Source organism: Prosopis cineraria, unplaced genomic scaffold, assembly GCF_029017545.1.
Source record: "Prosopis cineraria cultivar Desert tree isolate PC_DT_omini unplaced genomic scaffold, ASM2901754v1 PC7, whole genome shotgun sequence".
Taxonomy (NCBI): Eukaryota; Viridiplantae; Streptophyta; class Magnoliopsida; order Fabales; family Fabaceae; genus Prosopis; species Prosopis cineraria.
This window is the reverse complement of record NW_026555338.1, coordinates 20511877-20539541: the sequence shown is the minus strand read 5'-3', so window position 1 is coordinate 20539541 and position 27665 is coordinate 20511877. Positions and strand designations below refer to the sequence as shown.

General features: G+C 32.8%; 4 protein-coding genes across 15 annotated transcripts; all 4 read right to left on the bottom strand.

Annotated features, from left to right (window-relative positions):
- Positions 1-447: 447 nt before the first annotated feature.
- LOC129315669 (signal recognition particle 14 kDa protein-like) lies at positions 448-4192 on the bottom strand. Its single transcript, XM_054959551.1, has 4 exons — positions 4037-4192; positions 3539-3632; positions 3337-3446; positions 448-819 (listed from the first exon to the last, which is right to left on the bottom strand). The coding sequence occupies exons 1-4, from the start codon at positions 4037-4039 to the stop codon at positions 664-666; spliced, it is 363 nt and encodes a 120-aa protein (XP_054815526.1). The 5' UTR covers positions 4040-4192; the 3' UTR covers positions 448-663.
- A 7541-nt stretch (positions 4193-11733) lies between these two features.
- LOC129316384 (uncharacterized) lies at positions 11734-17647 on the bottom strand. Of its 7 annotated transcripts, none has more exons than XM_054960780.1 (9): positions 17578-17647; positions 16740-16884; positions 16521-16630; positions 16125-16165; positions 15961-16034; positions 15564-15672; positions 14790-14812; positions 12677-12778; positions 11734-12508 (listed from the first exon to the last, which is right to left on the bottom strand). In XM_054960780.1, exons 2-9 carry the CDS (start codon positions 16782-16784, stop codon positions 12386-12388), a joined length of 627 nt encoding a protein of 208 aa, XP_054816755.1. In that variant the 5' UTR covers positions 16785-16884; positions 17578-17647; the 3' UTR covers positions 11734-12385. The 7 variants fall into 7 exon arrangements, with proteins under 7 accessions (XP_054816755.1, XP_054816757.1, XP_054816756.1 ...); XM_054960782.1 differs by having other exon boundaries at positions 16740-16936; positions 17578-17631; XM_054960781.1 differs by having other exon boundaries at positions 16740-16962; positions 17578-17629.
- Positions 17648-18715: 1068 nt separating this feature from the next.
- Positions 18716-21633, bottom strand: LOC129316252 (uncharacterized). Of its 3 annotated transcripts, none has more exons than XM_054960576.1 (4): positions 21445-21633; positions 20891-21115; positions 20306-20443; positions 18716-19214 (listed from the first exon to the last, which is right to left on the bottom strand). In XM_054960576.1, exons 2-4 carry the CDS (start codon positions 21017-21019, stop codon positions 19026-19028), a joined length of 456 nt encoding a protein of 151 aa, XP_054816551.1. In that variant the 5' UTR covers positions 21020-21115; positions 21445-21633; the 3' UTR covers positions 18716-19025. The 3 variants fall into 3 exon arrangements, with proteins under 3 accessions (XP_054816551.1, XP_054816550.1, XP_054816549.1); XM_054960575.1 differs by having other exon boundaries at positions 20891-21128; positions 21445-21632; XM_054960574.1 differs by having other exon boundaries at positions 20891-21123; positions 21445-21631.
- A 1142-nt stretch (positions 21634-22775) lies between these two features.
- On the bottom strand, positions 22776-27665 carry LOC129316253 (DNA-directed RNA polymerases II and V subunit 8A-like). 4 transcript variants are annotated; one of them, XM_054960580.1, is made up of 6 exons: positions 27460-27665; positions 27162-27303; positions 26191-26315; positions 25029-25162; positions 23705-23799; positions 22776-23076 (listed from the first exon to the last, which is right to left on the bottom strand). In XM_054960580.1, the coding sequence occupies exons 3-6, from the start codon at positions 26261-26263 to the stop codon at positions 22959-22961; spliced, it is 420 nt and encodes a 139-aa protein (XP_054816555.1). In that variant the 5' UTR covers positions 26264-26315; positions 27162-27303; positions 27460-27665; the 3' UTR covers positions 22776-22958. The 4 variants fall into 4 exon arrangements, with proteins under 4 accessions (XP_054816555.1, XP_054816552.1, XP_054816554.1 ...); XM_054960577.1 differs by lacking the exon at positions 27162-27303 and having other exon boundaries at positions 27425-27665; XM_054960579.1 differs by lacking the exon at positions 27162-27303 and having other exon boundaries at positions 27430-27665.

The following is a 27665-nucleotide window of genomic DNA, read 5'->3' as shown; positions in this document are numbered from 1 at the left end:
AAAAAATAAATTCCTTTCTCAACTTGACAATCAGAGACTAATTTTTCTTGCATCCACGTTTATTGTGAGCACATATACAATACAAATATACACTTCACACAGGGCAGAAAAAGACAATTATTAGAACTTAAACCTTAATTTGAATGGAGAGGGGAAAAAAAAAAGAGGAGGGAAGAAAATTAAAAGGGAAAACTCGTAAAGTAAAAAAAAAAAAAAAAATTCTCACCTAGTTTTCTCTTCTTCATATTTTCCTCTCACTTTTTTCACCATCCAAACCAAGCTTATGCGTTTTTGGATGCAGATTAAGGTATTGAACTATTTTCTTTAATCTCTAAGAAGTACTGCTTATGACGAAAGCATCCATATAGACTAGCTCCTAGTTTTTTCATGCGGGTGTGTACAATGCACCAGTAAATATCTGATTTTGTTATGTATGAAAACTCCACATAAGGCCACTTCAGAAACAAATTTAACTTAAAATGGTATTAAGTGTGATTAGTAGTATACCTTAATCCTCAATTGATCAAAACTGCAAGAATTCTTCTAGCTTTTCGTTTTCACTTCCAAAGAAGGAAAGAAAAATCAAAGGCCTGGCACTGAAAAAACAATAGTCTTCTTGTAGGTTTGGACTGAAACTCCGAACAAAAGGATAAGTCTTCAAATTCAAGCCTTCTTGGCTTTCTTTGAACTGCCTTGTCTTTTATCAGTTTCTGCAGACTTCTTCTTGTCCTTCCTTTCTCTCTTCTTCAGAGCAGTCATGTGGGCCTTCAGTATAGTTGCATAGGAAGATTGAAAGCGCTGGTGATCTTTTTGTCCAACCTTCCAATGGGAAAAACCAGTACTTATCAGAAGGGACATCAGCTTATAAAAACATGAAATTATGTTGATTGCTGAGAAAGCAAGAGGTTAGAAGAATCTAAGACTTAGAGTTGACAACAACTACCCTTATCTCATTAGGTGAGATCGATTACATGAATTACACAATGCTGTTGCATTCATTTAAAACTCTCTCTACAAAAATGTCACCATGATGGGGGCGGGCGACTAAGTGGGATGAAAAAATTCACCCCAAAAGCTAGCTATTGAAGTGAAAAAACCAATCCACTTAAATGCTCAATTGAACATCCCATACTACTCAATGTGTTATTTTTAGTATCTCATGCTAACAAATCTCTATCAATTGCCTCCCCTCTAATGGAAAGCCAACATCTGTCTCCTACCAGTCATAACCCTCCATGGATAACTATATTTAAAACTACCAACAACTAGGCTCTAATGGCAATTGATGGGTATCTAAGTGGAACAGAAACCCTAACTCAAAAAGGAAGCTGCTAAGGTAGGAGAATCAATTCACTTAAATACCCCATTGAACATTTCATACTGCTCAATGTGGGACTTGATATCTCATACTCTACCAAGTCTCTATCACACTACTATAGAGCATTGATAACACTTGGACAACCCCCAGTTTAACTCTCGAATCTCATGCTTCTCTTGGCAAAGACTAAATCATAATTAGCAAGACATTTAACATAAAAAGCTGCAAAGTCAAAGAAAGTCAACAGGTCATCCACGTTGTTGCCTTGGATTTTCATGCCCTTAGCAAGCATGAGTTTTATCAAATAATTTTAAGGCTCTCATTGTTTCAAAGACAAAAATTTCTACCTTGTGTTTGTTTTGTTAGTAAAAAGAATTTCGAGGAACATTTTTCAAATGATACAAATTTCTCTTTTTAAAGAAAATTTTTCCTCAAAAAAGATAGAAAACATGTAATTTTTTTCTTCAAATAGCTGCTATCAGCTTACCACATTCACTTACACCCAGGCACGTTTATATGCACTCAAACGCCATAATATTTACATAAACACAATTGAACCGATGCATATATACACATGCAAGTACAGGAAAATCATGTTTGGATATACACAGGTATGAACTTGCATTCATAGCCCCCCTCCCAAAAGAGGTGAAAATGACACACACATACACGCACTCAGCGCATGCATATGTGCGCGTGTGGAGACAGCATATGCAGGCGTACACATATCTGCTACCATTCTCAACCTTTATTTCACATAATCCAAAAATAGCAAATTTCGGGCAATTTCTAAGCAACTTCCATTTTTCTATGGACCAAATGGAGCCCAAGTTGAAATGAAATTAATATTCCAGATCATGCTTGACTGTGCGGCCCATGCTTGCACAGAGCCTAAGATAAGTAAACGCCATTTATAACTCTAGAAAACTGCAGCTTCCCATAGATTTTATATTGATATGTCGGTACTTGCCAATTGATATTTCAAAGATATTCCAAGTCATAAATGTTGTGAAGGTTTGGGGGGTCTTTTCATTTGAAACAATTGAGTGGATGAACTCCATTGTCATGTTCCTTTTTCATGGATGATCATCAGGGAAACAGAGAGGATTAATCTAGAATCAGCATGAAAGTGATCACCAGTGTATAACACGCAATATGAAAGCAAATAAATTGAATGTCAGTTGGGAAATTATAACGTTATCATCATATTCATAAAAATAATACATATTAACTAAAGATACATCAAGACTATCAGGATTTATAAACTCACCAAAGTAATGGCTTTACTTATTTTCAGTTTCACCTTGTGCCTTTTGGTGTAGTTGTTTTCCTAGTCAAGAGCTATAAGTATTAACCATAAGACAGGATGGGAGGGAAGAGGTTGAAGGGACAGATTACTTTCCCCTTGTTTATTTTGAAGAATGGAATTATATATTACATTATGTAGGATTTAAGAATTAAAGCAAGCATTTCCCCTTATTTGGAGGAAATGAACATATTAGAGTTTGAGGGAGAATGGTTTCCCTTCAATCAACTTCTCCTTCAAAAAATTTTAAACTCTCAAACAAAGTAAGTGTTTCTATTCCCCCTCTTCCAACTTTATAACTACTCAGGACTCGGGAGATCATGTCTGCGATAATAAAACTGTTCAAACAAGACATACCACACTAAGATAGCAATACCCATCATAATTTTTCCAGAAACATAGCAGTCTCTCTAAACTTTTTTTCTTACTTAAGGAGAACTACTACAGCGTAAACATAGATAGCAGAACATTTATAGTACTGCAAAGCAGAAGGTTTTCATCTAAGGTACCACTGCCTTACATGTCTGCAGCTTTAAACCGGGAAAAGAAAATCTCAAGGCCACAGATTTATGGTCTGAATCTCTATGATTAACACAAGTGTGAGCCCAGAAAAACACACAGGTGAAAGCAATAGATGATAAATATTAACATAGAAATACTACCAGAGGCAAAGACAAGTGAAAATATTAAGTTGAAAAGGCAAGACACATACTGAAGTAGAAATCGTCTTTTTCCCATCAGTAGCGCGAATGAGACATCTATACTCAATTGTTTCGCCAGCAGAAACCAATTTATTCCTCTGCACTGTAGACTTTAAGGAGGCTAAAGCCAAAACAAACAACAAAACAAAAATAAATTCCCAAATAGATAAACTTAAAATATGAGTCCATGAAGAAGACAACAATGACACACACATCGCTTAAGAGTAACCCAAACAGAGCCCTTCTCAGTGCTTCGCTCGAACATGCTCGTCAGTTCATTAAGGAACGGATCTAGTTGAAGCAGAACCTAGCAAATTTGAGAAAGTAGAAAACGTAAGGTATGACCCAAAATATGTTTACAACATCCTTCATAGTCCTCCATCTTTAGTCCAGAACATTGCTATACACAATTGAAAAAAAAAAAGAAATTCAAAAGTAAAGAACGAGTTTCCCAGCAGAATCCTCATCTGAAAACAAAAAAGAGCAGTTTCCTAACATAATTCCAAAACCCACAAAACCAGTGGATATTAAAATCAATCAATTTAAAATAATGACGGATAAATTGTCCAAGGCAAGTAAATTTCTAAAGGAGAAAAATGGGAACACGCAATTTGCAGCAAATCACTAAAACGAATCTGAGAAACTTGGGAGAAGAACAAAGAAAGATAGAATTCATAGAAGATCGATTGAGAGAAGGGACAGAACGGTTACCATCGTTGAAGGTCACAGAATTATCGGAAATTCCGTCGCCGGTTAGATCTAAGCACGGTGAGTCGGGAAGTGAAGAGAGGATCGAAGACGGGGTTTGCGAAAGCTGTGGGTGGATGTTTGATGAATCCAGCATTCTTCGCTCGGTTTGACGGAAGTCAAAAATAAAAGCGAAAATTTCAGTATAGATCCACAAGCAATTTAATTTCAAAAATAAACCAAAAGATTCTCAAACTATAGCGCTGGAATTTGCGATATTTAGTAGGTAGAATTAAAAAAAAAGAAATAAAAAATATATCTGCCACAACTTTTCAGTATACTTTTACGTATTCTAAACATGTTATAAAATTATACTTTAATGGAAAATGATCAAAATATTTAAAAAAAAAAAATTCACCCATCTGGCAACAGCCACTAGCTACCTAAATAAAAATTAAAAAAAATTAAATTGAAATTATATTATGGTAGCACAAGTTAGACTACTCTATGACATCTTTGTTATCATGTACTCCAAGAAGGAATTGTCTTCACTCTGGCTTTCATTGGCATTGCTACCACAATATTGCCTGTATGATAGAATTACTCACTCAAGATTTGCCATGCCTATAGACATTAATGAAAATTCTATTTGCAACATTAAGAAAACATTCACCATTGACAAATTTATTAATGACCACAAAATAATTTCGGATGAAGCTCTAATGATCAAACAATATTGTACTAAAATATTTGATTGATTACTTAAGGATATCATGCACTTTAGATTGCCGTTCGACGATAAATCTGCAATGATGGGTGGTGATTTTGATAAATATTGCCTGATATTCTTAATGAAAGTCATGTTGAGATTGTAAACTCTTCTATATAAGTTCTTACTTCGTGGCAACATTACAAATTATTTAGTCTGACTAAAAATATGCGGCTTTCTTCCTCAATCAACTGTACCAATAATGCCAAGGTTGAACAATTCTCTAGTTGGCTTCTTGGTTTAGGAGATGGTAAACTAGGTTTACCAAATGATGGCATCATAGATATTAAAATCCTTCCCAAGCTCCTTATTACTGATTATAATGATCTTATCTTAGGAATTGTCAAGTCAACTTATCCAAATTTGCCACTAGAAATATTCTCATTACTTTATAGATAGGGCCACTCTTGCGTCCACAATTGAAATTGTCCTTATGTTGAATGACTTCATGTGCTTACTATTGCTAAGAGATTTTGTAAATTCCTTAAGTTCAGATGCCATTTTAAGGTCTACTCAAGATAGTGATTGCTTTGATGATCTCTATACAATAGAATTTCTTAATGCCATTATGTCTTTTGGCTTTCAACCTCACAAACTAACTCTCAAAGTCAGTGTTCCTGTTGTGCTTATACGTAATATAGACCAAGCAAACAGACTTTGTAATGGAACTTGCCTTTGACTTAAATTCTTAGGCAAACATGTCCTCAAGGCAATTACCTTGAACAGCTCAAATCCTGACCAAGTTCTTTTGCATTACATGGACCTGAATCCATGTGAACCTAGATTACCATTTGTCAATGAAGACAATGCCCAATCATTTATTTATTTATTTATTTTTTGCGCTATGACTGTGAACACCGTATCGGACATTTTTTTTAAATAATAATAAATAACCAAAATATATAAAAATATAAAAAAAATATAATAAACATAATAAAAAAAGAGAGCTATTAGGATTTCTAGGATTATATTTTCTTAAAAGAGTTATTATATTTTCTTTTTAGGATTATATTTTCAAAAATATTTGCTTAATCCAAAATCAATTTTTTTTAAGTCCCATAACCCAATTTTTGAAATTAATAAACATAATTAAAAAAAAGAGTTATTAAAAATTAAAATACATTGGGTCCTTCATGTACACGTTACAGAGTGGATAAAAAATACAAGGCTGGACGAAACATGGACCAACACAGCACACGAGAGAAACAAGAAATCTGCAAAAGCACACACATGCAACACAGAAAGGAGAACACACATGCACGTATACTTTCGGCCATGTAGCAGAAATAGAAGAAGCAGAAACAAAAACACGCAAGATTAGCTGGAAACAAAGACAGACACGATAGAAGCAGAGAAAGAAAGCAGAATGAGCACACATGGTCAAGCACCAAAGGGCAAAGTCAGAGGTAGCAAAGAAAGACAGTACTAGGAACACACACACGTAGCCAGAAAAGATGAGACTGGTGAAGGAAAAAGAAGAAAAATATAGATGCAGAGAGAAGAGGAAAGCCAAAGCAAACGGCAAGATCGGAGGAGACACGACAGAACCAAAAAGGAAGCACACATGCACAACCAGAGGAAGATGAGAGAAGCGCTGGAAAAGGAAAAAGGCTTAGACGCAGAGAAGAAGAAGAAAACCAGAGCAGCAAACCAGCACGCAACAGAGAAAGCCGAAGAGCAAGGGAAAAGCATACAGAAGATCAAAAACGTGTACAGAGATTAGAAAAGAAACAGAGATACGCACGCATGTAGGCTTTGGACGGGCAGAGAAAGCACCAATGATGGAAGAAGAAGCAACCCACACAACGAAAGAAGAGGAAAAGATGCACGCAATCGGAGAAAAAGGGATGGCAATTCGAGACCAAAGGAGAAATCGGTAAATCATTCTTCCTTACTACTCTATATAATGCCTACGATCGAAACAAGCAGGAGAGGGGAGAGTGCGTGTTTTCTAAAAAAAAGACTAGAGAGGAGGAATGGTTCTTGCTAGAGTGAGAAACTGAGAGAGAGGGCTGTTTTGGCTAAAAAAGAAATGAAAAAATAGAGAGAAAGAACTGCTCTTGCTGGAGAAAAAGAGAGAAACCAAGAGGCAATGATAATGAGCGTTTTCTGGGAATAAAAGAGACTGAGAGAGAAAGAGGAAGAGATTGAGAGAGACGAGTACAATCAGAGGGAGGAGTTTTGAAAAGAGGAGGCTGAGATCAACGAAGAAAAAATTAAAAGTGTACTTGCGATTTTCAGAGAGTGAAAGAGGAAGAGCCATTACACAGGTTTCATGATTTATTTGCATTTGGATCTGGAATGTTTCATAGTTGATTTCATTTCAGCTTGCTTGCAAATATCTGGGATTAATTGCTGCTCGTGAACACTGCAAAGGTTTTATATGTTGTTCTTATATGGCTTGGCTGTAGCAATTATTCTTCTTTGGTCATGAGTTTGGATCGATTAAATGGTTGAAAACATTTGATGTTCGTGTCTTATGTGAAACTTTTCAATTTAATTACCATATATGTGGCTCTAGATAGTAAAAAGTGATTTGAGTTTATTCTCTTTAAAAATCAAGTATGTGCTTGTTTTGCAACCATTCAAAAATTAATCTTTGTGATTAATCCTAAAAAAAAAATCACTTTATAATGTTTGACAATGATAGCTTCAATTAATATTGCTTATGTTGTTGGTAACTTATGGGGAAGGCATTTTTAAATTACACTTGGTTGTTTCTTAAGCTATAATTATAAAAATTGCTAGGTCATTTTAAATTAAAATTTAAATCTACATGAATGTAACCATGTATGTTTAATAGACATAGCTTCAAATGTCTCAAATAAAAATTGGTTGTGTGAAAATCGTATGGGTCTCCATGACTGATTAAAATGATTTCATACCATATAAATCAACAAGGTTTTACGGGCGTGACAATCAATCTTGTACATATTTATATGAGTTTCAAAGGCCCATCATTAATATTAACTCTCTTTTATAATCTAAATCAATAATTTATTTAAGTCCCCTGTGAGATTTCAAAAATCTTCGTAGAGACTTAAATTAATCACATTATCATATAGGATAATAAGTTCTCGCAGATATAGTGATTCTCAATATATATAATAAATGATATTTGTAAATAATCATATAATAAACAATTTAGAAAATTAATTAACCAAATTAATGTATTTAAATGGCAATCATATTTACCAATTATATCTTTCAGTCATGTGAGATTTTTGAATCTCCGTAGACTTATAAGATAATCGTATTATCGTATGAGTCAATAAGACTTTGCAGATATAATGATTAAGTTTTTAAAATATGTATAAATTATATATTAATATAATCACATTAAAAATGTATTTAAATTTGATTCCTTTACTGTGTGAGATTTTAGAATCTCCACAGATATTCAGGATAATCATATTACCATATAAGCTAATAAGGCTATGTAGGTATGATGATTAAAATTCTTCAAAACATGTATCTACATGCTAAAAAAAATTATTATCAATACTTAAAAATGTACATAAGATAAATAAATTAAATTATTAAATTTTTTTATCGTCTGAGATTTCAGAATCTGTGCAGATATTTAAAGCAATTGCATTATCGTATGAACCAATAAGGTTCTGCAGGTACTGCAATTAAAATTTTCAATCATAAAATATAAAGAAAAATAAGTTTAAACCCTTTTCTTTCTTTATTCCAAAAATTTAAAAATGGAGAAAATAATTAAAATTAAATTACCTTTTGCAATTTAAAACACAGATATCAAAATTTCAGAAATTATTTTATTTACAAAATGATGAATTATTTTTAATTAATTTCTCTTTAAAAAAAATATTTTCACCAACAAACTTTTAAGCCCGAACTACGTGGACTTTATCCCCATCACAAGGTATGTAGGCTTCAGAGTCAGATTTTGAGTCAAGTCCGTCCTTCCTCATAAATAAATAAATATTTCTCACCTAATTCTTATTATTTTTATCAAACACATGAATATAAAATGAATAATTAAAATAATTAAAAAAATTATATTAATAGAGCACAGCAAGCTTCAGGATAACCATTTTGCCAAATGGATGTTGTGAGGTACTTAACACCTTTCCTACACTCAATCGACTCCCGAACCTATTCTCTAATTTTGCAAACTAACCTTATCTTCCTTTTGATCAGTTTCACGAGATTTCCTTCAAAATCTTGATAGCGACTCCTCATTCGATTTGGTTTTTACCACGAGGCCAAGACCTCCGCTCGCGCACCGTCCACGTCGTATTTTTTTTGGGTGCGACAATGACAATTAACAAAGTCGAGACCAATCTGCTTTCAAATGTTAGCTTATACTTGTCAATTACGGTCCTTACGGATGGATAATTATATGCATCATTATTATGAGTTAAGAACATGGATGGACTAAAAATTCTCATTCATGACTCCAATAAAAAACCATGGTCCACTACTATCAATGTTATGTAAAGAGAAATTTTTCAGAATTTGAAAGCTACTTCTTAGTGACTTCATTGCATTATTTGCATTCATCTTCAATTATCAACCCATTCATAATACCAATCATTGCAATTTCCTTTTTCCACATGATTTAAGGCAGTAAAATCAACCTGTGCAATGCGCGGATTAAAATCTAGTTATGTTTTAATGGTAAATGATCAAAATATCATCTATTTTTTTTTAAAAAAAATTCACCCATCTAGCAATTGCCACTAGCTGCCTGAATAAAAATTGAAGAATTAAATTGAAATTATGTTTTAATGATAAATGATCAAAATACTTTTCATTCATAGATATTTATTTGTTAATTTACTAAGAAAATATTTTTGACAATGCATATTTAATTTTATTATTGATTTATTTTAACATGAAGTAGATTTGTTACAACCCTTTATATATAAGTAAAATGATAAAAAAAATCCCTCCAAATTATATAAATAACAATCTAATTTTTAAAATATTATAATTCTACTGAAATTCTTAGGGACCTCTGTGTCAATAAAATTTAAATTGAAAAGATAATTTTACTTTTATTAACAAGTTATAATTTCTTGTTCAAGTCTTACAATTTTTTGAATAAAAGCTATTATTCCTTAAATAAAAGTCGTAAATGAGATTTGTTATTTTGAGAGGTTATTTTTCAATGATTGAAATTACACTTGACATTTTGTGATTTTTGGTTCAACTCTTACAATTCACAGAACAAAAATTGTCATTCCTTAAACAAAAATTATAATTGGGGCTTATTTTTTAATAATAAAAATTACACTTGACAAGTTATGACTTTTTTGTTCAACTCTTGCGATTTACAGAATAAAAGTTGTTATTTTTTAAGCCAAAAATATGATTAGGAGCTTGTTATTTTTAATAAGGGTAAAATGATCTTTTCACTTTAAAATGTATTAATATAGAAGTCCCTAAAAATTTCAGTAAAATTATGACATTTTAAAGAACCAAATTATCATTTTTTTCCTTATATATATATATATATATTTTTTTTTTTCTATTAAAAAATGTAAGACATTTTTTAAAAAATTAAATGTTCAAAAATATAAGACATTTTTAGTCTTTCAAAGTGTAATAATTGCCTTTTTTTTTCTAAAAGTGTCCCTATTAATAATGACTTTATATTATTATAGAGTGCTTAATAGAGGAAAATATAAAAAGATAGAGTTAGTTAAAAAGCAGGTAACTACTTTATTGGAAATGAAATTAAATTAAAATGTCTTACATTTTTAAACGGAAGGAGTATGTATATATATAATACATAGTTAAAATCCTAACTTAATTTATCATTTTAGTAACCATTACTTATTAATTTTACTAATTTATTAAAGGGAAAATATATTTTTAGGCCCTTATAATTTCACTTAATTTTGAATTAGATCTTTATAATTTATTTTATTTTAATTGTGCCCTTATAGTTTGATCAATTAAAATTTTTAATCCTAAAAGTTAAAATCTTTAAATTTTTTCCTTTTAAAAAATAGAATTAAGAATTCTAATATTTTTATTAAATGATTATAAAACTATAAAATTAATTACATAATCTTTATAACTCAATTTATATAATTAAGTTGTCTTTTAAATATTCTTTATACATGTAGAATTTTCATAAAAAATTAATAAAAATTTAAACAATGTATTGAATCAAATTTTTTATTTTGACTAAAAGCATTAAATTAAATTTTCTGTAACAATTTCAATTTTGTTGCCTTGATATAATATAAAATAAATTTATTAAAAGTTTAATTTAACTTGTCATTTTAGCAATTTTTACTTGTCATTTTATTAAATTTATTGGTACAAAAATGCTTTTCTAAATTTATCAATATATCATAAAAATATAGAATCTAACATGCATGTGAATCTCCCGATCTAACATGAGCTTTCAAACAACCTGAAGCTTGCAAACTTAGTTTGTAACGGAGGGAGTAGCTCAAAATCATAAGCATTTATCTTTTATTAATAAAATAATTTTAAAAATATATAATTATAATATTAAAATATAGTATACAATAAATTAATGATCAATATATCATAAATTTTTTGTTATTGAAATATAAAATAAACAAGTTATAACGTAGAACCACCTAACATACAATAATATAAAATTGTAAATTCACAATACACTACCCCTCATAGTTAATGACTTTAATTACAAATAATATCTAAAAAATTTAATTAATATCCCATTATGTGATTTATAATAATGACAACAGATCCCTCCTAAATGGTACTTTATAATCAAATACTCTGTTTCACTTTTTCCCCCTTTCTTCTAATCCATTTTTTGCGTACCAATTGCAGCTTTGAGAGTAACTAAGCATAGTATCACTAGGTGAGCATTTAAAAAAAAATCTGGAATACTTTTTGCAACAAATAAACCATTTCAGTTCCCATGTTCCATCATCAAATGATGTCCACAGTTGCAGAGGATCAGAGTACCACAACATTTAAGAAACTATTTGGAATCAATCTTGTACGGCCAAACAGGGAGGAAAAAAAGAAAATGGAAGAGCAAGTTCCTAGCTATCTAGTAGCGTTATAGTACAATCAATCATAAACATGAAAATGAAAGCTCACGAGTAACAAATAACTTTTGGTACCTGGTATGGTTCAGTGGGAGGCAGAAATATACTATGCATATGCAAGTATGAGAAAACATGTGTTGTCCAAGGTGGAAGGAATGTCTAGTCTTTGGGGACATGCAGCAAAATTTATTTTTCAGGTAAGCATAAAGAGTAGACTCCGCCAACAATAGAGATTATCTCCTATGAGATACTGAAAGCAAACAGTAAACCTCTTCTAATTAAGTTGCTATATATGCAAGGGTTGGGATTTGAACTCCCAAACCACTTACTTAAATGACAAGAGTTTTTACCATTCACACTAACTTTAATTGGTGATATGCAATAATTTCATGATGCTTTGTTAGCTAAGAATTACAGGAAAGCCGTGGATGATCAAAACAGCCTCGAAGAGCAACTGTGCGTGTTGGGAACCTAATCCTTGCCCTTTTCTGACTCTGTCTCAATATGGACCTATGGTGTATCTAAAAGGAATGATTATGCCACAAAATCCAGGATAACAGATGCTGAAACAACTCAATCCTGTTGTAGAAGTTGAACTACGGCATCAAAGCTGAACTTCTGTCCAGGTTCAAAAGTTGTTTCAAGATCTTCAAAGCTCTGCTCAACTCTCAAATCTTTGCCAACTTTCAAATTCTCCTGAAACATTTTCCGCAAAAAGATTCAGAGAGAATGAGAAATGCTCCAGAAAAAACTATGCTATATTTTAATATTTTAATTGAATTGACAACTTGAGCATGTAACTTCTTGGTTGAAGATATGTAGTGACAAAATAATGAACTATTATATTGAACAACGGCAAAATACCTTTTCCACATATTCAGCTACGGTAGAGTTGACAATTTTCTTGATTACTTCCTTGAACACTTTGGAAGGTCCAAGCACCTCTAATAAAATGTCTTTTGGTATCTGTTAAACACAATTTACAACCTATAAAAATGAATTCATCTCCATTACATCAAGGACTTGTGGATTGAATCAAATTGCCTATTACAACCTCATGCAGGTCAGTTTCTCCACTGCTCTAGTAGTATCTCGGATTACATTTCATTTCACTTTTTCTTTGTGAGATTACTCAATGAAGTGGGATCCTTGAGTAGGCATTCGGGGTTTCATTGTAAGGAGAATGAAACTAGGCATTTAGGACTTGGTTTAAGTCTGTTTGTTATTGAGGCTAGCAAGAGCCTGTTTTGACTAATGCTCGAGTTATAGTAGAAAATTTCAAGAGCAAGTTTTAGGATTTGATGTAAGCCAAATAGTTACGCTGAATTAGGATAAACTGTGTGTTTTTACTCTGATACTTCAGCCTTTTTTATAGCTCTTGAGCAAGTTTTAGAATACCTAATTCAACCCCCTCCTCGTTGGATAATTGTCCTCTCTTTTAAATCTCTCCCTAAGCCCTTCCAAAACGTCCAAAAGATGTGAATGAAGGGGGAAGCACTATAACCATATATAGCCTTCTGATCATTTAAAGTACATGGAGGAAACTCCACTAAAGACCTAACATGCAGAACTCCATACAGATGCCAAACAAGCACACTTAACCCACAAGGATCCAAAGATAAATAAAAAAGCATGAAGCTTCCCTATCCAATCAAATACTGTGACAATTCCTTTCAATCGTGTGGAAAGATTTAATGTTTTTAAAAACCAAAACAATATTCTCAACAGTTCAAGCAACCAAGTACTGTTTCAAAAAAATGACATATATCAGATGGTGAAGCTTATGCTATCTGCTGGCTTGCAACAGATCAATTTGTCAGTCCAATTTGGTACCAAACACCAAATAAAATCTTTGCGTTAGAGGCAGCCACATAATTCCACATCGCAGTTGAGAAGGGGAAAGCACTGTTTTAATGGTAACAGGTAGGGAACTCACGAAAAATATGCAAAGGCCAGAAGCAACTAATTACCAAACCCTTTCACCTAATTCTCAGATAAACCGGGTGGAATTTTGGAGAGTCATGATTAGGAATAATTTAAGCATGCCGATCATTCATCAAGTTTCAAACAGGGTAGATGTCACCATATTCACAATTCCTAACTGGAACAATATCTGGAACTAGGGGTGGGATGCACCCAAAAGTAGAAAGTAGAAAGTGATATTCTTTAAGCCTCCCAAAAAGGAAAACAATTATTATGTTCAACTTTATATATCACCATAGAGGGAATGAGGCATAAAATTGTATTCTTGAGATTTTTGCGGTAACCCTCCAAGGGCCCATGTGATGGCAATATGTGGTGTCTTATACATTCTGCTGTTAATTTCAAATCCCCTAATACCAAAAAAGTAGCAGATCAAAGTTAATAACTCCATATAATTTCAAAAAATAAAAAAGTGATGTTCATAGGCATCATATTACCTAAACCAAATTATCCTCTTTCTAAGGCTTTAAACTAGAGTCCTAATTAACCAGATGAATTCTCTTACACTCAACCCACAAAGACCATAAAAATGTCTTGCATTAAGACATAATGTTCAATTCAACGTAGAACCCAACAAAAAATAGTCTTTGCCAGCAGTAAAATTTGACTTCAATGTCATGCAAACTACTTTAAAGAGTTGGGTAAAGATTTTTACCCTTTTCTTTAAAATGTAGCAAGCACCCCTTTGACATTGCACAAAAATGAAACCGTTTAACCTAATTAAATTTTGGAACTGGAGAGGAACTTTTGCAATTTCATTGCTAAGCTAAGTCGGGCATTGCCTTCACAGTCAAAAGCAAACAGCATCTTGCTGTTAATTTTAATTGAGATCCAACATTTTCATTTTAATCCAAAGAAGTCCATGTACGAATTTTAGCAATATGCTTACTCCATGGGTGAGTTCTTTCCCCTAAATAAGTATGCAGTTTATATATGTGTACGGTTAAAATGGGACAGGAAAACATTAAGCAGATTAATAGAGGAAAATACTTACATCTGGTGTTTTTCCTGGTCGTCCTCAAGTTGTTAGAGATGGAGTTGGTTAGCAAAAACATAAAACAAAGACAAAACAAAATATCAGCAAGTTGTAGATATAAGGAAGAGCAACATAGATTTGCCAAGAATAGCCCAAGTGATGATGAAGCCTTAAGAAAATATCCTTTTAGCCAACACACAATATTCATGAAAACAGTTTCTTCATCAAACTTTTTGTTTTACCTTTTGCTTAATCAAATATTATTCCACCTAAAGGATGCGTAGAGACAAGTTCCACAAACACAATGGCAGAAAGCTATCTTTGCATGTCTTTCATATCATTATAATTTTACAAGAGACTTCATACTTTCAGCACATCGCTTCAATGCCCAGCAACGATATCATGCTATCACTAGTTTATTGAAGGGGCTAGCGGTTCTGACACTGAAAGAGATGCTACCTAACACAGTATAACAGAAATAAAAGGTGAACTTGCTATAAGGAGCATCTAAACTAACAGCATCAACAAGTATAAGCCTTCTTACGTCTCTGGAGGATTATAAATTCTCTGAAACAAACAGAAGCAAGTGTGTTTTTGGCCATTAACACAAGCAAGTGTTCAACACCACAAATTAACACTGATACACAAAGAACATGATCACCACCAACATTCATGACAAATGCAAAATTATGAGTTTGTTATCAAATTTCTACATAACAGTGCAATCCTGATACATTGAAAATCCACACTATTCGTCAAATTTAGATCCCCCAATGAATCAGAACTGCTCACCTCCTTTTACTCTTCGAAACCCTGGAATTGGCTGGGCTGCAGCAACCATTTTGTCAAAGACATCATCAAAGATACTTTGAGTTTTGGTACCAGATACCTCTATGCTTATCTGAAAAGTGAAGTTAGAAGATAAACAGTGCAAAATACTCAAGATTTATGTGCACGATACCATCATGATCATGTAAACACAAAAAAATGAACTATATCATAGTATTGGCAACATAGCATGGAATTTCTTGACTCTCATGGTTGATTCAGTAGGGAAAAAGGAATATATATAATCGTTTCAACTGCATTTTTATCATCAAAACACATCCTCACCCAAAGGCACAGTTCATTCTTGTGAGAAATTCATGATCTTGCATAACCTAAATCACAAGTAGACTGTATAGGATACCTTTAGCTCTCCAACATCATTGATATTGGTAGAACAGATAGAGAACTCCTCAAAAGCAGAAGCAATTTGAGAGTCTGCATCAAGAAAAGCTATCAATATATGAGATATGGGCTGGGATAGAAATAAGCTCATTACCTGAAAAGTCTCAAAAGATAAACTTGCACCTGAGTGGAGAACTACAGTAGGACGATATATACTCTCCTTCCTGTAAAAAAGAAATGCATGTTTCATAATGACTGTCTAAATCGTTCATATAGTGCTACAAAGCACGTGCATAGATGCTAAATTAGAATTACTTAAGTTGAAGCAATCAAGAAAAGATTTTACTGCAGTTGCTTGAACAAATTATACAAGAAGCTCCCTCAAGATAGTGATAATAGTGAGTGAGTAAACAAAGAATGCTGGTAACATCATGTGAAGGCATTTCAACACTGCAATGCCTCCAAGCATTTTTAGTCTAAATGTGCCAAAAATTATATTACTCTTTATATTAATCAAAGGCACATGCATGCACTCAAACAACTATGTAATTCAAAATACAATTCATCGTGCAACGGTGCCTTTTGAAAAGATCTCCTGCATTATGTCTACACTGGCGTGAGAGGCACAAACTTCTACAATTCAGGCTAGGCATAACAAACTCCTCTACTCCCTGCTTGTATCTGGTCATCTGCAGAAAATTATGCAAATTACTGAAGGAAAAGCAACAAAACATCATCACTGGAGGGGAAAAGAGAAACCAAAAAGAAACTAAAACAATAATAAATAAACAGGGTTACCTGAGGCGCCAGATTTAAGATGAAGGTTTGAGATGATATGTTCATTGTCTTAATTTTCACCCCAATGTGGTTCTGATCAGAACTAGAGTTTTCCTTTTGGCCAAGGGCTTAGCCTCTTTCAATCTCTACCACTGACATCCAAACCCTGTGCCATAAGAATTTTGAGGGGCTTAAGAATCTTCCAATTTTTCTTCAAGCTGTAATACAAGACGTATTCATACACCTAAAACAGAATAATGATAAGAAAAATGCAATAGCCTATGCATCAATTTGGACACACGGCATATTCAAATAATGATTCCATTTGACATTGATTCTTTGGTTGGATATATTCCATTTTCACTTTTCCAAAATAATAATGATGATGATGATGATTCCGTTTTCTAAGCCACTAGAGGAAATCTGAACATTTCTATTTCTTAGGACGCACATACGCAAATCACCAGTATGACAAAGCATAGTATCATCTCATTAATTAACTCAAGAAGCGCCGAGACAGGAGAGGAAATGAGTTGCATCACCCATATTGCAGCCCCAGTGAATCCGAATATACAGAGGTCAATTTCTCACCTACTTAACATGCATAACCCACTTTTCTTTGGCTTCAATTCTTTCGTTACAACAACACAAACAAAAATAATAACGATAACTCGGTAATTAAATTTTATAATTTCCTAGCTCAAAGCCTCCAAGACATCTCTACTACGCTAGAATAGTTTACATTTCCAACCCTTTTGGCTTCCGCTAGAAAATTATCATTTATGCATCACTTTCGGGGCAGCTCTCTCACTCTCTCTCCTCTGCTCATTATGAAACGGATAAGGAAGAAATTGTTCACCTTTGACAAGCTGAAACTGGAATGAATGGCGGCGGAGAATGCTGGAAGGTGCAGCTTACCACGGACGTCAATTTTCACTGTTCTGTATTTTATAAATGTTTTTTTCCCCAATTATTTTGGAAAAATGAAAAAAAAAACTTTGAAGGTAAAAAAAAAAAAAAGTTTTGTACACTAAATTTTAAACATAATTTAAAATAAAATTTCTTATTTCTTAAGTAATGATTAAAAGTAATAGTTGACGCAAGAAATATGATATTATTCTTATAATATACTCCTGTATTCTGGTAGTTATAAAAAATGTATATTCTTTGTAAAAAAGAAAATATGATTCTAATTAATATAATAAATTTATAATCAATTATTAATTCAATTATAATTAGAACAAATTTTTCATTCCTTGAATTCAATTATAATTATAAGTAATGCAGTGTGCCCCAAAATTTAATTTGTATCATATATTTAAAAGAATTTTTTTTTTTGAATTTATTGTACTCTCTAGTGCAAAAGAAACAGTTTTTTTTAAAAAAAAAATGCATACCAATAAAATCTTCATTTCTATAAAAATATATATTGCTTTTCTCTTTTAACTCCTAATCCCAATTATCAATGCACTTTATGATGAATAACAAATATATTCACACAAATATTTAAATTAATAAATACAATGGGTAAAATGAAAAAAAAAATTATATGTATTAAGTCCTTTTATTTTGAACGAAATCCCTATCCAAAAAAATCATTAATATAATTCTCCCAAAAAATCATTAAAATAATACCAAATGTAGAGAACAAGTAATGAATAGGAGCGATCAATAGAGAGATTGTGCGCAGACGAGAAGTGCCAATTTTGAACATTTGTGAGCTAATTAACTAGAGAAAAATGGGTAAAGGAGCAAGGGTAGGAAAGGGGAAGAGGAAGAGAGCTGCAGCCCACCATCCATTTCTACTTCAGAAAGCTTCACGAAGAATATCACATCATAAAAATGGTGAAAAGGAAAATATATATTAGCTTTGTCATGTTACTTAGGGCCAATTATATGGATTGTGTGACAATACTGTATTCAATTAACAATCTGTTTGCATAAATAAAATAAGCATAAATAAAATAGGATCTATGACCATCACTCGTGTTGCAAGATTGCCCAGTAATACAACCTCTTGCATTCAAAAATTATTACTGATTGATCAATGACTCATAATAATCAAAATCTTCAGGGGGGGAATCCTTGAAACCAAAAAAAAAAAAGGATATTTAATGCCATGGCCATTAAATAAGAAGCACAACCTTTTCATCTATTATGCTTCCCTCAAGTCATTGATGAAATCTAAATGTGTTCCTATTCTAACTATAGGAACTAATATCCTCTCTTGGTTCAAAAAATAGTTGCAGAAAAGTTTTGTCCTGCCATTTTCATTGGTAATTTATGTATATGAAAGTCAAAAATCAGCTATGAAGCATTATCCCTAATGGAAAAGGAAGCTTTTAACTTGTCAGCAAGAAGTGGCAGCATTTTAATGCCATCCTGGATCGACTGATCAGCACATGAAACCAAATCATTCATAGCTCCTGGTTTCTTCTGCATCTTAGCTGTCTCATACTTATCTTGGCACACCATCAGAGACCTATTCAACTTCTCCTGCAGTCAGTTCAAGTATACGATGGTCAGATCAACGAGAAAAGCCATCAATTACCAAAATAGTTCCAGCAAGTAAAGATGTTGGTTAAAGTTCATTTTTGCCACTGAACTATTTTCATAAGAATGCCCAATGTTCTAAACTCTTTGTCATAGCAATGCTACCTTTGAAGTAATTAAATTGTAGCGATGTTGTTCTTAAAGTTAAATGGGCAAACACTGACAGTTAATTTTATTGACTCAGAAATAACTTTGATTCAAATCGTACAACGTTGCATTTAAAGTAATGAAATCATACCAATATTGCCCTAAAAGTAATTAAATCATAACAATGCTGTCCCTAACATTAAGTCTAAGTCAGCAAAGTTAAAGTTAACATTTGCCCATTTAATGTCAGGGCTAACATTACTGCAATTTAATTACTTCAAAGGCGACATCAAACCAATCACTGCTCATTGCTTTTTAGACATTTGATCCCCAAAATACTGTAGTAGATGGAAAGACAAATCCTTGTCACTATATTGGCTGTAGGATATCTTTTCAATTCAAGGGAAAATGTAATCTTTCACGATAGAGGGAGGATTTAAACTATATTTTCAGGCATTCTCAAGGAAAACAACCAGCAGAAGAAATGACATTATTGACAACCAGAACTAGTCATAAAATTAGGATACATGCAAAAGAAGAGGAGCATTAACAAATTAAGACGAAGTCCAAGGTGGTAGGTTAGCTAGGAACCATCCATAGGATTGCAAAACTTTATTGCATCAATTAGTTTTGAATTTGTACTCTCTTTTAGTGTTTTTCAGCTAGGACATTATTATCCTTACTATTTACTGGCACACATTGTTTCCTCTCTTTCACATGGTTTGCTCTTTCACTAATTAACATTATGTAATTGAACAACATTACATTTTATGCAATATCCTACAAATTAAACACTTTCGTTTTAAGACAATTACTATATTACAAAAATGTAGAGAAGCTAAAATAGATATTTTTTACCTGAAATTCCTCTGTAGCTCTAATAGATAATTAAGTAATCAACAGAGGAGAAATAATATGATTGCAGATCTGTAAGGTGGAAAACTTACTTGAAACATTGCCATCTCATTATCAAACTTCTGTTGAGCATTTGAAAGAGGGATACTGCAATTCTCAACACATCTGGTTATTTCTTCCTGCTTTTTGCTTCTGTCAAAACACTCATAAGCACATCTGAAGTAGGCCTTCTGCAATCATCATCGAAACAATCAACCGTGATAAATTAAAATCTAGCAATTTAAAGAAAAAGAGCCACCAAGTTTTCGACTTCTTGCAAAAGTAATGACATAATGCATACAAAATATTTCATTTGATCCATATTTTTACACCATTAGATAAAAAATTAAAAATCCCCCAACAAGCAATATTTATATGACCTAGCTAGAAGTACAAAATTCTATCACTATTCAGTATTTACAAGGATCTATAAATTTGAACTAGAAACAAAAGGGAGGAAATAAGTTGGGGGGAAAATTTCAGCTACCCAAATAGGGTTTTAGTTTCCAAGTCCTAATGTCCATTTACTTTCTAGTCATCAAGCCAAAAAATCTTCCATTCTTACCAGGAAAGATAAAAGAGCCAGTAAAATTGACATAAAATACAAATGAGAATGACTGAAAGGGATAGAAAGGAACCTGAAGGGTAAAATTGACATGGTCTTGGATAGGGGCTAGATGAGCTTGAGCAGCTACATTCACTTCATTGAGTTTCTGCTGCAATCGCTGTGAAGCAATTTGCTCTTCAGCGGCTGCCAAGTGATCCATCTGTTTCTCACAGTTTATCTGATTTAATGTTTGATATTCGACCAAAAACTCCAAACACCAATATTTTCTTTTCTACGATGTTTATGCGCAGCCAACCTGTGTACCTGAACTTCAATACAATTAACCAGTGAGTTGAGCCCATTGCAAAAAAAAAAAAATATATATTGAGGCAAAACAAATACACGGGAAAGAGCGTCAGCTTTAACGAACCATTATCGAAAATGTTTTCTCTAAAACCCATTTTTTTCCCATAGAAACAAACAGACTCGTAACCTTATTCAGTTCAATAATCAACAAAGACAACAAATTAAGCAAGAACCCACTTCAGAAATTCCCGCAGGAAAAATGCATAAAGAGAGAATTTGAGTCTTGAGAGAGAGAAGAAAGAAAGAAAGAAGCAAAATACATTTCAATCAAATATTTACCTGCCAGTGCTTACAAACGCGCCGCTGCTTCCTAATGTAACTATTTCGAAGCTCTCAGTCCATGGAAGCAATTTGAAAAACCCGCGACAGCTGCCTCTTCCTCCCTCCTCTCCGATGTTGAAGGGCCGGCTAGGTTAGTTCGTATCGAAGGTTGGTTTACAACAATGTTTCGGGCTTGGATCATTTTTCGTTGGGCCATTAGACTTCGGTGCTTAGCAGTAGCTCCTTTCAAAATAATGAATAAGGTTCGAATTATTACTGAAAAAAGTATTCACATTTAAAATTAAATAATATTTTACATTGAATTACCTCTAATAAAAAATACACGTGGGTAACCAGTAGAAAAGGAAGTGACTCGAAATCCATGGAGATATCTGGAAGCTAATGAATGGGCCAAATTGAAAATAAAACATAGAATGAGGGGGGTTAAAAAAAACAAAATGTGAAGTGGGGGCCAAACTCTCTTTTAAAAACCTTCATAAACAAAGTTTCTAATTGTTGCCAAAGAGCATTTAAGTGTGGGAGAAGCACCCATCCTTGTCTCCTTTGGATCCTCAAACCAATGGGTGCAAGTCTCAATAAAAGAGATAATAATCACTTAAGTAAGAGATCTTGAGTTTGAATCCATATGAAGCAAGTGACGTGGCATGCAAATTAAAGGATAATAGTCAAACAAGTATAGATAATAATCAATGTAAGCTTTCTATAATAACAGGACAAAATTATTCCATTTTAAAAAACATCAAGATAATATTATACCTTTAAATATTTTAAAATATTAATTGCACTTTTGAAAAAACATCAGGAATAAATTTATACTTCAATTATATATTTAATATATTTTTATTCAATTAAATCAATACTAATGAATTTAAGAGTATTAATAATATTTATAAAAAAATTCAGTTATAAGGAAAATAAAATATAAAAAAAATCAACTTCTTTAATTTAATTGGAAGCATATTAAATATAATTTCCTTAAATTTATTTTACTGACCAATTAATCCTTCAAACTTTATTTTGTAAAAAATAATCCCCCCAGACTTAAATTATATGTAGATAATCTTCCTTAAGTTTTAAGTCATGCAAAATAAACCTCATAATACTATACAATTTTAGGAAAATAACCAACAAATTATCGACAGGAGTTTATTTGCATAAATATAGAAAGAGTTAATGAAGGGTATTCCTGGTGGAAAAAAAAAAAGTTACTGGTTCATTGTCTCCTTTTTTTCCCCTTATAAAAAGGACCACCACAAACTTAAAATTTTCCCTTATATGAGATAGTATCTATGTAAATAAGCCCTGCCTTAATGCCATAAATAACCCTGTAATCAAGCAAGACATATAATAAGATAACCATAAAATCAGATACGCTTATGGTCCTTCTCATATGGTCTGAAATTCTGTAACAATCCAAAGTTTAAAAAGTTAACAGTTTAATAAACCTAAACTATATCAGATTCATCTTTCACCCCTCCAGAAAATTCATCAGCAATTACAGGATAAAAGCTTTAAGTTTCAATCTTCCTTATTAGTAAGAACAAGGTCTGATCCATCGCAAATTTGAGACAGTTCGAAGCATGGCCCCTCAGCATCATCTGTAGCCCACCAAAAGATACATAGACCTCACTGGAGAAAGACAGAAACTAAATCAGAAAATCAAACAAGTTCATATTTACATGTAAGTTCAATAACTTCATGATTGGATAAATGGAAACTCACAGATAAACAAATCAATAGACAAAGAAAAAGGGAATTCCATTGATGATGATACAACTTTGGAAATATCTTTTGCTGTTGTATCATAAAGAAACTAAAACAAGCAATAGAAAAGCATAATTGCAAAAATGCAACAAAATCAGTGAAGTTACAGATCAAATTGAAATAGAATATCCAGCCCCTAGGTGATGGGTTTTACTCCCTCAATTCCATCTTATAAGACATTTTTGAAAGTGGCTTGATGTCTAAAAATATAAGATATTTTAAATAAAAAAATATTTCATTAATGATGATTATTCCAATATTACCCCTCATTATTTCACTCATTACATAAATTTCCTTCTCTCTCTCTCTTCTATTGATGAAGGATATTTTTAGAAGTTTATAAAAAATGAAGATTGGAAATTATATTTAATAAACATCATTGGTTTGTGTAATGTTGTCAAAAAATGCCTTATAAATTAGAATGGAGGGAGTATTGAACAAAAAAAAAATGAAAATGGGATGTGAAGCTAAGGGAAAGGAATTTAGTACGTACACTTCGTGTTCATCTTTGGAACCTTCTTTTGTGATGTTATATAACCTTCCATGCATGATGTATTCAAACTTGTCTTGAATGGACACTTTGCCATCCTGGAGAAATGATCAATTCAGTAGAAAAAAAATTTGGCCTTTTTTTGGAGGCACAAAACAAAACGATTCCTAAACTCACTAAAACAATTTTCTCATCAACTAAAAGATGGCAGCAAGATGTTGTCATCATAAAAAAATTCTAATCCATTACAGGTCATATAATTCTTAGTTCAGCCTTCAAAATAAACGCATTAACAAATTACAAGCATTAGTGTGAGCAAAGAAGGTAGCTGTAAGCAATGGCATGCAATAAATTGCCGCATTTTTAGTGATCTATTCAACTAGATAAGAAGTAACTAGAGTTGAAAATGGCAGAGAATGAGGATATCATCCACTTTCTCACAAGGTACATCAACAATATTTATCTGAAACAACCATGTAGAATGTTCTCCTGGCTGGCCGTACAATGCAAGAAGTCATCAGAGTGATATGATTCTTCTGAAGTCTCAGTTTCTCACATCCAATTAAACTATGAGTGCTAGAAGTAGGCAATAAGCAACCGCTAGCTCTGATCACTTCTTTCATCTCATTCAAAAATCAGTACATAATGATGAGAGGCAACATTTTATAGGTCATCAACTTCAACAGTTATTTACTGTACTGGGGCAGTTTGATAACTCAGTATACTGGAGCTGACTAATTATCTATGACCATATATTTGAAGCTTGGACCACTGAAAACTTCCAGAAATTACGGTTTTGCACTTTAGTATTTACTCCTCTTTGTCACCTCTCATTAGCTCACTGCTTCTGAAATTGTTGTTTTTCCATTTTTCCCCCTCAAAAAAACAAAGATCTAAGGGAGACCGAATGACTGTGTTAAACTTTGTATGAATTAGTTGTTCCACGAGGATGAACCAATCAGTTTCTTTTCTCCCCATGAGTTCACTGCATTTTACTAGAGAAAGTTATTATTGAACATCCAACTTCGAAAAATTTCAAATGGCAGAACCCTTTTATTCTCATTTGATTAGACGCTTCATTGTTCAAATATTCTCCGCAAAAGATGCAGAAAAAACTCGTAGGCAGAAGTTTTTCTAATTCAATGCATCAACATTAATTAAAAAAACATCCAGGCCCACACAACACAGGTTGGCAAATGCAGAACAGATAAAACTCAATCAGAAAGAAAAGGTACAAATATAAGTTATATAAATGAGCAAGAAAGAGATTGCATGGATACATAGCAAGGAAAAAAGTAGACATATGCGAGAAGAGAGCTAGGTTCACCTTTGTACTTAAAACCAGTGAGGGAGACAGAACCATCAAGAATCTTTCATTTTTGTTCAGCGGATAAAGCTCTGTATTTACATCCAGAAGCATGTACATGTCACGCTTCTCACTTTTTGCCACAATCCGAGACACTAAAAGAAAGAAGTCATGAAAAATATGAAGGTCAGGCCCATTAAACGGCTTATATGTATAACATGAACGTAAGGAGAAAACACAAGAAAATAAACAAACATGCATTTGGATATAGGGCTACATATCATAAAAATACTATAAGGTTGGTATGTCAAAATCCTTAAAGACTCGATATATATTGGAATTGAGATTATAATTGAGTTGCAAAGCAACTTTAATAAACATCAATATGCATATTTCATTGCATAATTTATCTCATGATAAATTACTAAACCTTGGTGTTGGTCAAAACTCATAACCACTTTAGAATTTCTTGGATTTTGAATTTCATTATATAATTTTCCATTATAGCGAGCAAAAATGACAATCCTCTGACCTCTTTCACCTTATATTACTCCTGCTCTGTATTTGTTCTGTTATTCATGGGTCAGGATTTGTCATTGAATAGATCCTTATAATTCAATCCTTACATCCATCAGAAACTGATTATTGAAAGTGATAACAGTATCATTCAACTGTTAATTAAAATTTTACAGGAAACCTCCTTTGGATAGTCTGTCTTACAGCTCAAACCTGAACAGGAGAACATTTTTTTTCTTGAAATCATTTTATTAGACACGGCCACAGAAGAAATAGCATTGCTTAGTCTTCACTAGTTTCTTCTTTACCAATGACATATATTTACTAACAGTTAACTTCCATTAGGTCCTAAAGTATTTTTTGCAATATGTCACCAAATGCAAACCAAATCAAGAGAGAATTAGTAAAGATAAGTCATAAGTCATAACACACAATTAAACGCTGACAGCTAACAAATATAACCAAATTTTTTTATAGAACGTAAGCAAAAACAACCAGACCCAAAAAAGTGTCATATAAACCCAACATACTGTAATTAAAACAGAAACAACCTTCCACTCATGAGGTTCAAAATCAAAGTACCTGACTGAGTGCAATGAATTGGGTAGAGAGAGAGTTAAGCATTACAATTGAACTGAACTAAGGAATTGGGTTCCAAGAAGCATACCTTTATCATACTTTTTACCATCTGGATCTACATCCTCAACCTTGAAAATGTCATCAAATAGAAACTCACTCATCTTCCAACAGCAATTTATGTCCAACTGATCACACAAGCTCTAAGAACAAGACCTGCAAAGAATTTAACACGTTAGAACAGATGAACCATAAACAAAAGGGCAATATATTATAACCTACTAAAACTTTTTTGCATAAAGAAGATAGACCAGGTTAGGTTTAGTAAAATTCCATAACGGCTTAAAGCTCCACCCACCCAATCATTACAACCTGTCTTGGCTTGATGGCTTGCAATGACATTATGAATATATTTTTTTTTTTTTGACATTATGGTACAATTTTTTTTTTATTTGATACCTCATAGATGCATATGAATAAATTGTTTTTACCACTTGATAGCAGATTTATGCTGAATTTTACTAACACCTTTGTGTGAAAAATAATTTTAATGAGAAAATCAATAATTATTCCGGAAAAATAGTAACCCATATATGTTAAGAAATCAGATTTTGTGCAAACATCTTTCTAAATTTGCTGCTAGATAAAACAGATGCTCGGCCCTTACAAATCACATCAGATGATCCTCATACCAACAAAATTTGTATCTTAAGCAAGTATGACAGGGTAATTTCTAAAATACAGTATATTTATGGTCTCAATTACTGTAGACAAGTCCTGAAAAGATTCAATCTTTTACACACCCATATATTCAGGCTATAGGACAGTATAGGTCCTGAAAAAAATATTGTACAATCATGTCAAAAGGGAATAGTTATAATCCATAGCAAGAAATCATGTCAACATAGTTGGAATGGTTGGGTGGGTCGAGTTTCAATTCAAACCATGGAAATTTTACTCAACCTGACCTAGCGTATCTTCTTCCTTATTTTGATAACAAATCAAGGGGAACATAATCAACCAAACACCATGTGGGAAAGGACACTAATATTAACAACATACCATATTTCATAATATTTACTTCTACAATATGAGAGATTACTGAATGACTCGAAAACCACAAAAGCATAGTCCCTTTTCGTTTTCCTTTCCTCACAGTTTCGCAATATTAAAATCACACCTTAACGAACAATCTCCGATTCTCCTAGAACAGAAAGAAGTCATTTTGCTTCAGGAAATAAACTACTCTGCTTTTATGAGTGTCAGTTGATAGAAAGTTACAATAATTTGAAGAAGGAAAGAATCAGAGTTTAGAGTCATACGACCTTACAGAGAGTGTGGAGAAGAAAACGTTCCTCACCTTCAGCCTCGACGGTGGGTGAACACTTGAACAGAGCTTCGGCTTCGCTCAGCTGAGCGAGAGGGAAGATAGCCAGTCAGAGTCCGTCAGTCGAGAGAGGAAGAGAGAACTGACGGAGACAGTGGTAGCGGCCAGTGGCTTGTCTTGTGAGAGCAGACGGCACAGTTTCGGCTTCGCAGGCCGACGAGGGCAACAAAACAAGAAAG

Coding starts and splice junctions, on each gene's coding strand:
- LOC129315669 (XM_054959551.1), bottom strand. Junction 3,447..3,538: donor TTGGGTTACTCTTAAGCGAT/GTGTGTGTCATT, acceptor TTTTGGCTTTAG/CCTCCTTAAAGTCTACAGTG. Junction 820..3,336: donor AAAAGACGATTTCTACTTCA/GTATGTGTCTTG, acceptor TCCCATTGGAAG/GTTGGACAAAAAGATCACCA.
- LOC129316384 (XM_054960780.1), bottom strand. CDS start 16,784: ATGAACATATCATCTCAAACCTTCATCTTAAATCTGGCGCCTCAG. Junction 16,166..16,520: donor GCAGGAGATCTTTTCAAAAG/GCACCGTTGCAC, acceptor TCTTTTTTACAG/GAAGGAGAGTATATATCGTC. Junction 16,035..16,124: donor TACTGTAGTTCTCCACTCAG/GTGCAAGTTTAT, acceptor TTCTTGATGCAG/ACTCTCAAATTGCTTCTGCT.
- LOC129316252 (XM_054960576.1), bottom strand. CDS start 21,019: ATGGATCACTTGGCAGCCGCTGAAGAGCAAATTGCTTCACAGCGATTG. Junction 20,444..20,890: donor ATGTCAATTTTACCCTTCAG/GTTCCTTTCTAT, acceptor TGATGATTGCAG/AAGGCCTACTTCAGATGTGC. Junction 19,215..20,305: donor ATGAGATGGCAATGTTTCAA/GTAAGTTTTCCA, acceptor AACTGACTGCAG/GAGAAGTTGAATAGGTCTCT.
- LOC129316253 (XM_054960577.1), bottom strand. CDS start 26,263: ATGAGTGAGTTTCTATTTGATGACATTTTCAAGGTTGAGGATGTAGAT. Junction 25,163..26,190: donor TGGTAAAAAGTATGATAAAG/GTATGCTTCTTG, acceptor TCTTTCTTTTAG/TGTCTCGGATTGTGGCAAAA. Junction 23,800..25,028: donor CACTGGTTTTAAGTACAAAG/GTGAACCTAGCT, acceptor TCATTTCTCCAG/GATGGCAAAGTGTCCATTCA.